Source organism: Bombus pascuorum, chromosome 1 (genome assembly GCF_905332965.1).
Source record: "Bombus pascuorum chromosome 1, iyBomPasc1.1, whole genome shotgun sequence".
Lineage (NCBI taxonomy): Eukaryota > Metazoa > Arthropoda > Insecta > Hymenoptera > Apidae > Bombus > Bombus pascuorum.
Window position 1 is genome coordinate 20,223,277 of NC_083488.1, and position 15,543 is coordinate 20,238,819.

The window sequence follows — 15,543 nt, forward strand, 5'->3', positions numbered from 1 at the left end:
GTTATGAAATAAAAAGCGTGTATTGGAATTATAAATACCTCCGAGGTGGAATTATTTTTACTTCACCGTAGTTCAGGAAAACTGATAAAAGAAGAATGATTAATGGATTGGGACCACGCGGGAAGAATTAATTTAATCACCAAGTAATATACAATTTTATTCGTATTATTAACTACAAGGTAAAACTGAAAAACTTTTCTGGCATCGAATGTGAAATAAAGCTATTTGATACAAGGTATCGTTGATATACGTTTAGAAAAAATTCACGAATTAGAAAATTATTTGCGAATTTATTTTATCGTATCTTATTTCAAAGAATTATATTCAAAATATAAATAGTTGTATTTAATGATAAATCTGAAAATGAAAAGCTACGATTGCAGATACGGGGACAATTTGCATGTTACGATTTGAAACGCAGTGATCTAAGAGAGTACCATCTATATCGATAAAGAAAATTACCGATACTATCTCTCGTTTCCTGTGACAACCACTCCGTCTTGCATTCTTCTCGCGTGGAAAAGAAATTAATCCGATGGGTAGCGAGAGAAAAAAGACGCGCAAAAGCTCGAAGAAGCGGAAAGAGTCGTAATGAGTAACCAGACAGGAAGAGCGATAGATACGGAGGAGAGGCAGATAGAATAGTTTCATGGCACCTAGAAGAGAGAGACTGAGATGGGGTGGTGGTTGCAGTTGCGAGGTCAATGGCCGACAAGCAGTCGCCCCCCGTTCCAGCCATCCTACCAAACGAACAGAGGTTCTCAGTTATCTGTTTTTCTCGTCTCTTTTCGTCTCGTTTGGTTTTGCTCCTTTCTTTCTCCAAGTATCTATCTAACAAAAGTGACATACAAAATGAATATAAAAACAAGCTAATTATAAGTCTGGAGGATTGCCTGGAGACAGTGAACTTACTGTTTGTTTTATTAATCGTTAACAAATTTATGTCGTAGCAAGCTGAAAGAGTGGCTATTTATTTTTAGAAATTTGGTTATTGAATTATTTAGCGGTACAGAGAAACAAACATTGGAATTTAACTCTCCAAAGAAAGAAAATATTCAAAGAAAAATTGGATATTTAAAAAAAATAATTGTAGAGAAAGGTGTACAAGCTTTACTAGATGTATAAATAAGTTTATAACATGTTGGCCTAAAATCTAAAATCTTGAGCCAAAATCCACGTCTTTAAACTCTCACAATAAGCCTCCATTTAACGAACTCGTGTAGATTTACTGTGAGGTATATGTTTGTCAGTAAAAGTATAGATAAAATTAAATCGTATAAACACTCGGTAAAAAAATCGAATATCGTTACGTTTTATTTCGATAATTTAGCGATAAACAACTTGATATTGCAAGCAATCTTATTGGAATGCAAGAACAAGTAGTAAACCGTAGCATATTCGCGGTCAAGCAGTGGATGTCAGTATCCAAAAGGAAGTTTGTACTTTTATGCATAAAAAATTAAGAGAATTGCGATTTCTTCGCGTATTAATATGTTGCTTACGTTGTAAGCATACATAAACTTCGATATAGAACACGAAATAGAATTAGATATCGATATACATAAAATACATCCGATATAGAGTATGAAATATAAATTGGATATCAAATAACTGGAACGAATTTGATTAAGCATATCGTATTACTCTAAAACTGAGTATGTATTACAAGCTCGAAAATTCAGTGCCATTTATAATCTTATCAATCGAAGTAGTTCGAATTTCATGAAAACTTTCGTTTCATAAAAAAAAATTCTGCCGAAGTTGTGATAGCAGATACTGGAAATTATTATTGAAGTCACTTGTCCATCAATCTATTCGATCGAGGTATTATCAGAATTAAAATTTTCAAGGAAAACGAAACTTTGAAAGCTTTTCGCCAGTTTCACTGACAGCCGTGAGTTTCAGTTTGAAAGAAGTTGAAGAAGTATGTAACTCGATTACCTATACTACTTGCATTGCGAGCTATATGCATGTAGTATGTACATATATCGCGAGCACCTTGACAGAGGCAAGGGAAAATAGTACGTGTATTTCTATCGCAGTAATAGATACGTACTTGTGCCCGTTTACGCTGATTCTATATTTGGAATCGCTTAGATGAATTCCTAAATACGCGAACATTCCGTTTGAAAGTTTCGTGAAGTCGTTGCGTGAAACCGTCGCACACGACTATAATATTACGTTGTTGCTTTAAAAGTCGAACTGAATAAATTGACCGCGGTTTGTACCAAGCAACATTTTTGTTGCGCTTAACTTCGGTTAGATCACGTTGTTCGAACTACATAACAAGACAACAGCGTAACTTTTCTAAACGAAACCGTATTTTAAATTTTCTTCTGTTTCAGGGGAAATTCTTTGATCGCTTTTGAAGTCGCATATAGTCGTAGATTAATGTAATACAGTGCTGGATAAAACTATAGTAATTTTGGAATAACTAATGTTCGCTGATCCCTCTTACATCTTTAACGCGATATTGACAAGCTTTTTTAAAAAGTAATTTAAATTGTCTCTAGTATCTGATCTACAAAATACTCGATTAAAATAACCTCCTTTAGGAGTTTTTGAGGTCTCCGAAGCCAAAAATATTGGTCGCTTTTCACGGAAATAAGACGTCAAAAATTTCGATCAACTTGTTGATGTATGACATCCTCGTGAATTTTAACGGGACCTTTTCTAAAATTTGATGCTCTTAACCTACTGTATGGCTTACTCTGTGTGCATTTGAATCGTGAGTATTGAACTAGGTTTGTTTGGGTTATTTTTTATTTTTACAGAGAGCGGTAAGCTGTAAACAGGAAAATTGGCATTTGGAGCATTGGCATTAGCTGTGCTATCACGTTAAACGGTAAGTTACCCCTTGCCGCTCTGTATGGTCTTAAGCGGATTTCTAGAGTTAAAACCTTTGTCGGCTAAATGTTCACAAAGATGAATCTTTAAAGGCGTTCGTTTCCGTGAAATATGATGTCCGATTTCGGCTTTGCCGGTCCAAAGCACCCTCGGAAAGACACATTTAGATTAAAAATTTTACAGTCCATATCATTACTTCTATAGCAAATCCTTCAAATTTATAATCTATCGATTTAATAAAAAGAGAATAAATATGACTTTCAATTCTCAATTGTTAATTTCAATTGATATAAACTTATCTGTCTTAGTAAGATTTGCGTAACGACAAATCGATCAAGTGTCTATAAGTGTAGTTTCTAACTAGCAAGTACTAATAACACGATTGAAACTTTGAAAAAGAGTCACGAATACGTCATTCAATCGCCGTGAAAGTATAAAACAGTGTACGCGAATATTGTGAAATATTCTCTTGGTCTCTTGGTAGAGTCTCCGTGTTTCGCGTTGAGACACCATCGATTCGCCGCTAAAATCCATTGTGGCAACCATTAGACGCTAGGATCTCGTTTAAACGCAGATGTCCCACGACGAGAGCTCTGGTTATTACCTAAATTCGGTCCGTAGGTCGATCGACCGGTGCTTTCTGGCGTTCGTTAACAAACGTATTCAAGGGATCGTCGACGACGAACCCCCGTCGCGAGTTAGAGTGTCCTTTCTACGAAACGAGCCGCGAAAGAAAAGTCTGAAGGGGGGAAAATAAAAGAAAAGAAGAGAGAAGAAAAATGAGGTTTCTATGGCGGTGGCCAAGTTGAACGTGAAAGAGAATACGGGTCAAGCTTTTTTTTTATAGCGGCAATGGCAATCCGGCGATAATGCAGCCCGATTCTCCCTCTCTTTGGGATTGTCGTCGTGCACAAGAGAAGAGAGGATTCACTGAAAACACATCGTTATTTTCTCTATCCGCAATTGCCCCAGCGGGTATCTCACCTTGGTTCGGGCACGCTCTCCTCTGCGTGCGTTTTCAGGGTCACGCTCTCGTAGGAAATCACGAATTGCTATAAACTGGGGGAACATGGATAGATTTTTCTAATATTTTAATATTGTGTAATATATAAATTAAAATAATATATCGAAATGTATTTGAGGCGGTCATTGAATGAGTGGTATAAATGTAGAGTACCAGTTGTTATTGGTGCATAATTGCTAATTATAATTTATAGTAACGAGGAAATAAGAGTAGTATGAAAGAAAATATGATAACTAGAATCTTTTTTCTTCTGCGTGTGTTTCCATGATCACGCTTTTACGAAATCGCGAGTTGCTGTAAACAGGAACTTAGGTAGATTTTTCAAATATTTTGACGCGTAACATATAAATTAAAATAATAAATTAAAATGTATTTAAAGCGCTCATTGAAGGAACGGTGTAGGTGTAGTGTGCCAGTTATTATTGGTCGTATAATACAAGTTATAATTATAGTAATCAGAAGATAAAAGTAATTACGATAGAAACATCCGAAGAAGTTAATGTTATTATAAAAGAAAATATAATAACTAGAATTCTTCTTCTTCTACGTGTGTTTTCATGACCACGTTCTTACGAGTTATTGTAAACCGGAATTTAGGTAGATCTTTCAAATATTTTGACATGTAACGTATAAACTAAAATAATAAATTAAAATGTATTTAAGGCACTTGTTGGAAGATTGGTATACGTGTAGTTATTATTGGTCGAATAATACAAGTTATAATTATGGTAATCAGAACATAAAATTAGTTACGATAGAAACATTCGAGAATGTTGATGTTATTATAGAATAAAATTCTTCTTCTACGTATGTTTTTTATTGTTACGCTCGTAAGAACTGACGAATTGCTATAAACGATCGTATTTGGTGGAACATTTTTCCCTTTTTTGAAAAGTGTAATAGAAAGTGCAAAAATTTCATAAAGTAAAATGGATTGTATCTCTCGATGTTTTCTCAGTTTACAAAACCTCTTTGTCTTGATAAAATAAAAGCTTCTCGACGCTTAGAATTGTATTATTTTCTTTCTTCTGATCTGTGTAAGATATGGTGATCATTTTGATTTCTCATGCGTCGAAACAAAGATCTCTTTGTTGGAGTTGGATGGGAATATGGGGATGCGGAAATATGAAAAATTTAAAGTCATGAATGATAGTCATGTTATTGTAGAGGCACGAGCTTTGGAAAATTTAGTATTTCAAGAATGGCAACGTTTATTTGATCGTATTTTTCGTCCTTTCGTTTTACGATATTCCAGCATTTTATCTCTCATTTTTGTAGATTATCCAGAAATTGTCCATAATTTTTAACTTTAACTTTAACTTTGTATAGGATGTATCCTTGCTTTTATTAAAAATTCATAATAATATAGTAATACGAGAAATTAGTAAATAATTGGTTATTGACAAAGAAATTATTTTTCAGTCTATAACTAGATTATAAATATTTATGCAAGTATATAATATCTATGATTAGAACTAAAATAATGAAATCTAAATAGAGATCCCATGTCGCTTGCTAAATATTGTAACGAATAATTTGCTTTGGCTATTTTATGTATTTTTGCATATTGCCGTTCTATATATTTTTATATCCTTCGATTTCTCATAAGTGTCTAAACATCCGCCGTCTAATTATAATCAACTATGTTTATTTTTTCTTCATATGCAAACGAAATTCTGGTTATAGAAAGGTTAACGTGTTTTCACCGCTATTTCCTCGAATAAAGCACTCGGCCGTGCTGTTTCGTCGAACAGAGACGAGTGCATTCGCGTTTTCGATAGTGTGAATACGTTATCTGACGAATCGCATATGTAGAACCGGAAACGTTTATCGATTTTTCATCTAGCCATTTCTGATATCGGTGTAAAATGCAGAGATAGGCCGGCACATCGCTCTAAATTCATCGGACACAGTTGTCACGATACTTTGTAATATTTCCTGCTTTTTTCGTTTCATTTCGAGAAAAATCGAATTTATCCGCGCGACAAATAAAAATAATCTTTTTCGCGTATTCGTTTCTCGAGCAAAAATTTTATCACGTTGCTCATGGTATTTAAGGCATTAAACATCGCGTTTCCATCATTTTCATGTTTCAAGAGGGAAACAAATCGTCGAAAGGAATTTCTAACGCGTTCCCTCAGGTTTTCGCTTGTTTTACACTCTAATGCGATATAATTTGCTTAATGCTTGTCGCAATGACGCAGAAACAACGTAATATACAATTCCATTTAGATATTAATTCTGCTAGAAGTCACGGTGAGAGAGTAATGAAAGTATATCGCAATATACTGCAGTGTTAAAGAGTCAAAAATTTATTACATGTAAATGGTACTTGTGTAAATGTATCTGCTATATATCTTCCAGTTTACCCCGCAACGGCCTTTATACCGTATTTCATCTTCAAATTCTGTTTTCGAAAATTTCAAAAAGTGGAAAGTATTTAAGTAATTCTATTCGAAATTTTCATTAATCCATCGAAGCCTGTTTGAAATTTGAAATTATTGCGACGGTGCATATCGGGTGTACTTCTTTGAATACAGCGAGCGTCTATGAGTTAAGAAATTTCTTTTAAGAAATTAGCGATTAATTCGAAAAACGATGAAGGTCGTCGTACCCTGTAAAAAGAGATTGCGCTAGACTTTAACTACATGTAATATTCATTAACCCTTTACTGCAGTTTAAAGCTTGACTCTACTTTTAAACACCCTATGCATTCTTAATTAACTATAAACCCAATTCGTTATACGGCAAAACTTGCGAAAGCAAATAAAAAATTTTACAAATTGTACAATTGGTGAAATTTCTAGCAGTTTATGAAAGCAGCTTGGTGAACCCTAGAAACGCTATCCCACAATTTTTCTTTTACGACCAACAATGAAAATCGACATCGGGCTTTGCTTATCGGCACTCTAAGCCATAAAGTTTCAAGGCATCGGTCATTGGCTATTGCAAACTCGTGAATCGAAAAAATCGTTCCAATATTCGACATAAACGAAAATTTACTCGATCGAACTTTCACGAATCTGCGAATATACGACTCGAAAACGCCCTGTCTATATCTCTATGAATCAATCGTTCAATTTGTGCCCGCAGCTTCCGATCCATACTTCCGAACAGTAAACACGGTCAGCTTCCGTCGTTAGCGTTATTCAGCAGCGACGAATCAGCAGAGCACACCTTCACGTTGCATGCAATACTCGCAGCGAAATCTGTAAGGGATCGATAAAACGGGGTATATCCTTTGCACGCTTCTTGCGACCGCGAAATTCTTGACCGCGGACGTTCGCGATGTTCCGCGGGGGGTAGTGTAAGACTGGCATGACGTGCGTGTGTAAATACGTGGCGGCTACGTCGCCGCGGCTGGCGCGTACACGCGACGGAAAGAGGGAGGGATCCGTTATTGATCTTCTCTCGTCGCGTACAAGCGATTCCTCTCTTTCTCTCTCTCTTTCTATTTCCCAGAGAGAGAAACGCATCGAAGCAAGCGCCGACCGAACGGTCGCGATAGCCTACCTAGAACGAGTCACTCGCGACGAGAGCTCGACGCATAATGAGAAAGGCACTCTCGCGTCGCCTGTTCGGAGCAAGCGTTACGCGGTTCGGGCAGCCTGACCGGGAAGCGTGGCCAGGCAACGGAGGCGGCCGAGCGGCGACGAAGACGACCGAGCGCCGCCGAGCTCGTACGCCGTCCGAGCATTCGTCGCTCGAAGCCAGTGGCTCAGTGCATGCACAGCGGCCGGCCGGCGTGCATAGTCGGTGATAGCTGTAGTACGCTCCCGGCCTCGAATTCTTCTATCTTCGGGGGGATATTCCTCTTTCTCTCACTCTTTTTATTTATTGCCACATTTGCCTCGTACGGAAACGTGTACGACGGAGGAACCATCAAGGGAAGCGCCCTCGTGCTCGAGCCGACGTCGGCACCGGGCCTCGGGGCCCGGGGGCCAACCCGTAACACGCGGTTATGGAGCTCCTAGGCTCGTCCCGGTGCGGAAGCAGCTACGATATCTGTGCGCGGGCGTTACCCCGTCGTTCTTCTCTCGCGTACTAGTTAGGACGGCACAACGACAGCCAAGCCCCGTATGCTCCGCTAAAGGTATCGCATCCAGGGTATCGTTCTTACTCGCGGATATTCTATTCGATTCTACTGCAATCTCGATGGACGCTTCTCTCGTGTCTCTATACGATGAGGATATTCCGTGGCTGTATACAGAAGTCGAGTTGCAGTTGCTGAAAGAGGATATCATCGTCTATTGATCATCGTTCGATTGTTCCTTCGCTGTCGGGTGATACGGCTTTTAAGTGATACGAGCGTATGTTTACGCGGTGCGTCCGTACGACGAGGAAACGATAGTGCTTGTTGAATTTCCGTACATGTCGATGTTGATCGAGATGTATGAATCTTATCGACCGAAATGTAAATAAAGCTAAATCGCTTAATTTCTCACGTCGATGAAAATGGATTGGTGAAAGGTGGCCCGGAAGCTTCTCAACGAATCTTCTTTCTTTCCGTCTCTCTTTAAATGGCAAGAATTAATCGTACGAGCAAGAGACATTGAAACGATAGGAAGCGCGGAAACGAGTACACGCAACCGTGGTTCCCACCTTTTTCCAAACCTCTTTTCCTCTCGTTTTTCACCCTTTTTTTTTTTTTTTTTTTTTTTTCCCTCGTGGCCGTACACTCTTTGAGAGCGAACTCTCGCCACACGGTTATAATTGCTGCTCCGTAAGCTGAAAAAAAGAGTCTCGCGGAAAAATCGAGGTCGAAGGGAACAAAGAGGAGGACCTTTGTTCTTGCCCATTTTTATTTCTTTTCTCCTCTCTGGCCTGCACACAGCGAAGAGAGAGAGATTCTTACTACGGATTCGTGGTATCTTATCGAGAAAGAGAGTAGCGGGAGGATCTCGTTGTTTACCTGACGTATTAGACGTGCCATTAACGAAGACGACGACGACGACGACGACGACGACGACGACGACGCGACGCGATGGAAATGGACAATGTGGTTCACGGATAGAGAGTCGCGATCACCGAGATTTCCAGGTTCAGCGAGTGAACCACGTGCTCATCATCGTCTCGATGATCGCTTTTTTCGAAATTCATCGACGTCCGATCGAAGGAAATACGAAGGAAACGACAATTCATACATTTCTCTGTACTTGTCCGTGTTCTTCTTACACGACGTATGCCATTTTCCCGGTATATTAATCTTTCGTACTCCGCACGAATCGATTGACTATGTGCCAATTGTTATTTAGTTTTACTTTCATCGATAAAGCGATGGAAAAGAAAAGAAGTTCACAATGCACAGGTAAATTCGTATCATAGATATTTATTAGGTACTTTCTCTCTTCTAAATATATGAGATTTAGCTTTAAAATACTCCATCGTATAAAAATGCTGGGATCGTTAACTGATCATATTGAAAGATTTTGCAAAGGGTGAAAATCTGGCGGATGTATTTAGGGAGCAGCGTTGTTAGCACGTTCCGTGCTCACTAAAAAGCAAAAGTTCTGCTATATCAGAATTACGTAATGTTCAATATATTAACATTTTAAATAAGATTTTGCTAGCTTCACATAATCGTGAATAAAAGACTTCGCAGGTTTCCTCGACTTTGAAAGAACGCGAATAGTGTTTCTTTATTGTTCAAAAATTATAACAAAAATCTCGTTTGCTTGTAGAGAAGAGAAACTGCAATCAGTCACAGTTTTTAGTTCGATCTAAAAACTAAAGACCAGTAACGAATAGACTGCAGGTATATTTCTTGGTATATCAGTAGAATGATATAGTAATTAAATATAATATTGTAGTAATTAATAAAATACGATTAGAAGGATATACCTACATAGATATACAAATTGCGTAATCTCTAATCATAAATAAACAGATGTCTGTTGGTTAAAACAAGGCCGAAATTGTTACACAAAATATTGCAACAAAAATAAACGAAATCAAAGGGAAACTCTCGAATATACCTACTTTCGGCCCAAAATTCAAACAGGAAGTGCATATCGGAACATTTGTTTCAAGAGTGACGCTTCGATCTTGCTAACGCCAACTTTTTAACCTTTCCCATTCTACGAGTCCTTCTCTTCAGCCGACGAAGTGTTTGCTTTCGTGTGTATCTTGGACCACGGGGGACCCGAGGGGCACGGGGCGCGTTAGAATTCCAAAAGCTACGTTCCCACGTGACCCGGACACACGGCGCCACGAGACATCCGTTCGGAATCGAGATTAACGTCTGTCCACGAGGAAAATCGTTCGATCGACAATTTTACATCGTACGGACCATGTGCGTACTCAAATAATCGGTTTCGTTCACCTTCTGTGTGTGATTCGCCCAACGTTTTCCTATTCTTTCTCTCTCGTTATCCTAGTTATGGTGCTCCATTGTAGGACCACTATGTGTCGTTAGATGCTATCGTGCTCGTAACTTGACGGCAATCGATAGTTTCCTCCGAGGAAAGGAAGGAGAGAGCTGCAGCTCCTCCCTCTCGACCTTCTCGAGTTCCGTGGAGACTCGTTTCCGACGTACTTTCCTGGTGGTGCAGGTGATATGCGGTACCGGTGGATCGTCGTTGGAAGGGACGGTCGTCTGAACGGCGTGCGACACGGGATCGATCGAATGTACGCGACCACGCGACCACTAGCCGATCTCCGGATCAGGACAAAGCTGAACCGTGTCCGGGATGAGGCGTTCGAACGTGAAAGATAATCGGTCAGTCGTGTCGAGAGATATATCTGAACCAGCTGGCTAGATGTACATCGTAGTAACGCGAATGTATAGTAGTACGATCGAATAGTTAAAACGGTGAAGTTCGAAGTCGCGGTTGGATAACGATAGGAGATACCTGCATGCGAAGACAACGATCTGGGAGATCGGAGGAAATAGTGTGAAACAGTAGTGAACAGCTGAAGTGTGACAGATACGTGAAATTTAGAGAAAGAATAATCAGAGAAATTTTAGCACAAGTGATAAAAGTGCTCGAATATTTAAAAAAAGAAGGCGCGATAAAATCAAACACGAGGAATTACGCGAGAGATTAAAAGCGCAAGCTTTGAAAACGCTCGCTAAGAGAACTGAGGAATTGAAAGAAAAAAAAAGAAGAACAAAAGAAATTAATTACATTTCGAAGAAGCGAATAAATTATCGACGATCCATCGAGAATAAAAATCCGAGATAAAATTGGAAGAGTGTAGCGGAATTGTATAATAGAGAAAAGAAATAGAGAAACAAGATTGAACGAAACGTTTGAAGGGATAATAAGGTTAAAGCGTGAAAAAGATAAAAAGGGGCGGAAAACGAAAAAGGCAGAAAAGCTGGCGTCCAAAGCACGTGAGGGTGGCTCTCGCGGGACTCGGACCCGTCGACGAACAAATGGCGGCTCGTTGTCCAGCCGAGGAAGCGCGACGGGTATGCAGTGTGGCCTGTGCGCTGTCGTTGCGGGACTTTTCCGTCGAGCCATGTGTATCGCCGGCAGCAGACGAGGTTCCGGCGAATCCTGCTATCAGGAGCTTACCGATGCCGAAGGGCGACGACATTCGCAGATCGCACCCATCGAGACCGGTCTGACTGCGGCGGAGATCGCGGAACACGTTATAGAGGCCGTTGAGGCTGTAGAGGAGGTGAGACTACCTTTACCACCCACATATCTAAGTACTCTTACTTCTCACTTCCCATTGTTTTTCCTTCTGCCGATCGTTTCGTGATTCTTATGTAATGTTTCGACCGAACGAATGTGGATACACGTACGAGTTATCTAAAAGCGCTGTCCGGACTCTGAAAGAGCAAACATTTGTTTTTGCTAGTCTTAGTGTACCAGTGAAGTACGTGTTTTAAAAAAAGATTAGTTTTATTGATTTAGTACAGGCAAGGGATATTGAATAGTATTGGATAGTTTCTACTTTTTAGTTTTCAGGATGTAAGTGTTTCTTATTTTTCCTACGGATTCGGAAAAATAGGATACGGAATTAGAAGTAATCGATATTAACACTGCGACTACTATTTCTTAATATGTACTTAAACATATCGTATGTAGTTAATTGGGATTAAAGTAATGTGGTAATAATAAATAGCTATATGTAGCTAGATTTTCGATACGATAAAAGCAAACATTTTAATATCGAAGATAGTTATATGTGTTTTTAGTAATTGTAAAAATAAAAAACTGATGGCAGTCATTTTGACAGGCTCGGTAGTTGCGGTGTTATTGGATTGTTGAAACAAATTGAACGAATAGCGTGTGTGGCACGTACGATACTTCTTTCTAAACAGACACTTTGTCGCTTTTTTTCATGGAAGATAATTGAAAGTGTATCAAGCAAAAGTCTGTATAGTCGGGCAATTTTGTACGTTACGGTTACTTTAAACATAAATAATTAATTGTTAATTCTATCTTTTTTTTGTTTGTTTGAAACTGTTTCCAAATTTAAATGTTGTTGATTCAATGACTGGTTGAGTCAGACTTGTATTTCGTAAAGTTTTCTTACCATTTATCTTCGTGAATCTAAATATTGGTTGAAGAAAAGATTGATTAATTTATCCAAATACAATATACGTGTATGCAATTAAACGTAATTTTTAAAATAACACGACATAACGGTATAACAATTCTGCAATTTTTATAAAAGTTATCGTATAGGATAACTGCACCTAATGTGGGACACCTGATTTTAAAGACGAAATAAGCAAAAAGAGGAACAAAGAGGCTTTCTTTTCAATGAAATTAACGTTAAAACGCGACAACATTGATAAATGCTCGTGTGCTAATAGTTAACTATGTAAAAGTTTGTGTCGTAAAGTCATGATGAAAGGTATTAAAACAGTCAAATCCGGCAAATTAAAAAAATAATATTTATGAAATTTGTAAAGAAATCTCAAAAAACTTTATTTTTACCGTGAAAACTGAATATCTATTTAAGTAAAAAAGATAAATAAAGAATTATTTTCCGTTTGTTTCAACTTATATTATATTACATTATATTATATATTATATTACATTATATCATATTATATTATATTATATTATGTTATGTTATATTATATTATATTAACGACCTTTATCTTCTACACGTTGAACACGCGAATGACGCACCTGAAACACATTAATCGTGATCCAAGTGAAAACAGCAAATACATTGGGCACATTTTTCACTATTATTGTCTCTTTTGTAGTTGCCAACACAAGACAGATACTATTCTGTATCATAGTCATCGGTAACAGTATCATTCACATGTTTCATATTACGTGAATACTAAATATATACGAATACATACCAAGAAGAAAATTAATTTCACGGTAAATTTCTTTGGTCACTCAAAAGCAAACGTGTTTCACGATAAATTATGCAAAAATAATATTTTCTAAGTTGTCTGCATTAAGAAATTTTGCTGTTTAACTTGCCTCTCAAGAATTTTGTTACGCTTTCAAACACAACGATCAACTGCATTCAACGACAGATTTCCAAATGAAGCTGAGATGCGAATATGCTTGCTTCTTGCTTTTAGCGAAATATTTTACGTTGTTGCCGATTGATTTTGTTAGTTACTCGCCGAGGTATTGCGCTATTCAATATTGGGTATAGTTGCCCTATCGTCTCGTCAGTTTTGAAAAGGTTAAACCAGATATAAGAGAAAGCTTACTGTAACGAGAATTCATGTTTGGTTAAATCTAGCAGAGATTTGTCAGGACTTGCAGCTCTTCTGAAAAACGATCTAAATATCTAAGAACCGACGAGTATTTATACTGTCGCGTACAATTTTAACGATAACCACTTGAATAAACGCCGATGACTGAGAAAATGTCAAGGATCTGGAAATACTTCAAAATCATCAATATTCAATGTGCCGAATAATGTTTCGAGTCCGTTTGCTATTTCGAATCTCGAACATCCCTTCCCCCATACCATACTGAACGCGCCTCTAAATCCAAATTGCAACGACATAACAGCCACTTTATTTTGTAAATGCAGCCCCTTGCCAATTGGATCCTGGCTCGCGTTTCGATGTCAGGACTTCGTGTTTCGTTTAGGAAATGCCCTAGATGCAACCATTGCCATGATTAATCTAGACCCCTCCCTATTTTTATCGTTCATTATTTTCATATCCTCGATCTTACGATCGTCACACGAAATTACCAGTCCATCTCCAAATTCCGCACTGTTCCCACGTTTAAATCGCGCAAAGGGACTGCAGGTTAAATCAAACTCGCAAGCGTGTTTTCAAAGTCGAGAACGAATAATATTATTCGAGTTGATCACCTAGTCGAATTCCAATTACGAAACGTTCGATGGAAGGGAGCCAGTGTTCGTAAAAATACTCGCTAGACCGATACAACGAAATAAACATAGAGAGCAAAGTGTACTGGTTGGAACAGAAGGGTGCAATTTTCGTGGCTACAATTTTATGTCCCGTATAGTTAGAGAGGAGAACAATCTCAGCACCTTGTTCTTAGAAAGCAATCGCGATGAATTAATTTCGAATAAATTGCAAGTGCAGCTCATTCGTTACATCTTGATACAATTGTACATTTCTTGACTTGTTCTTTGATTCGTACGTAAAAATGCACTTTAGGCTCTTTCCAATCCAAGTATATTCTAACTTTGATTCAGTCCCTATCGTAAAGTATAGAGAAGCATACGCAACATTATTATTATTATTATTATTATCAATGCATCAGTAGTGGTTTCTATTCGATATTTCAACCCTTTGCATGGTCAGATTATCCGAAAAATATCAATTCTTTTTTTCATGCCCATATATTTCATCCTGAAGTAAACGAAACGATATAATGCTAGACAAGGAACTTTTTACTATAATAGAAAAAATGAAAAGAAAACAAGCTTATGAATTATCTTAACAACATTCGATCGCAACATGTTTAAAAATTGAATTATCTACGATACACACGCATTCATAATTAAAGAACACATAATCCACTATCGCAATTTCGCCGCGATTGGATCTCGCTCCCCTACGTAAGCAATTGTCACAGGCTGGTCAATGTGCGTGCGTCATGTCACCTCATGAGAGTCACGAGCTGCCCGTATCGGGGGTTAATTTAAGATCTCCCCATATTACGAAGGCTACTGCACTTTATACAACGCGAACCTAACCGTAGCCGAGTTTTCGAGCCTTTATCATCCAACGTTTCTGTCAACTCGCTCATCGAAACGTTCCAACACGTGAAACTACGAGCACGTGAACCGTCGATGACGTCGATCCGACCAATTCTACGATCTCGTTGATATTTCTTCTCAGCGCTATGTAATAAATACATAACGACTACATACCTATCGTGTCCGCGTTCGAAATCACGATAATCGACTTTTAATATAACCGTTCACGTGCCACGGTGGTTCTGCCTCTCTTACGTCATGGCCGGTCGAGTACGCCTCTCTAACACGGACGAGTTTACGTCGAGCGTGTAAATCGAGCCTTTCCTTTCTTTTCCCATTCGCACCTTATCCGTACCTCTGCGTGGCGAAGTTTACACCCCAGCGAGTCTAGGTCAGGACGATGACGACAGCACCAACGTTTGACCTTAAAGTCTAATTTTAAAAATTCCCACCAGCAGGAGAGAGCGAGGAAGGAATAGAGAGAAGTACACGAGAGATGCAACGAACGAGATATATACGATCGCCACTCGATGAAACAACAAGCATTATCACAT

The 15,543-nt window shown here is 38.4% G+C and overlaps 1 protein-coding gene across 15 annotated transcripts in view; it reads left to right on the forward strand.

Moving 5' to 3' along the window:
* LOC132907358 (uncharacterized) overlaps nt 1–15,543 on the forward strand; it is a 140,867-nt gene that overhangs the window by 31,021 nt on the left and 94,303 nt on the right. For 3 of the 15 annotated variants that reach the window (XM_060960473.1, XM_060960497.1, XM_060960506.1), the window contains exons 1-2: nt 7,971–9,626; nt 9,969–11,497. The exons of 2 other annotated variants lie outside the window; for them this stretch is intronic. In XM_060960473.1, the coding sequence (XP_060816456.1) occupies nt 11,288–11,497 (210 nt within the window). In that variant the 5' untranslated portion in view covers nt 7,971–9,626; nt 9,969–11,287. 10 more of the 15 variants (XM_060960386.1, XM_060960447.1, XM_060960412.1 and 7 more) reach the window with 10 other exon arrangements.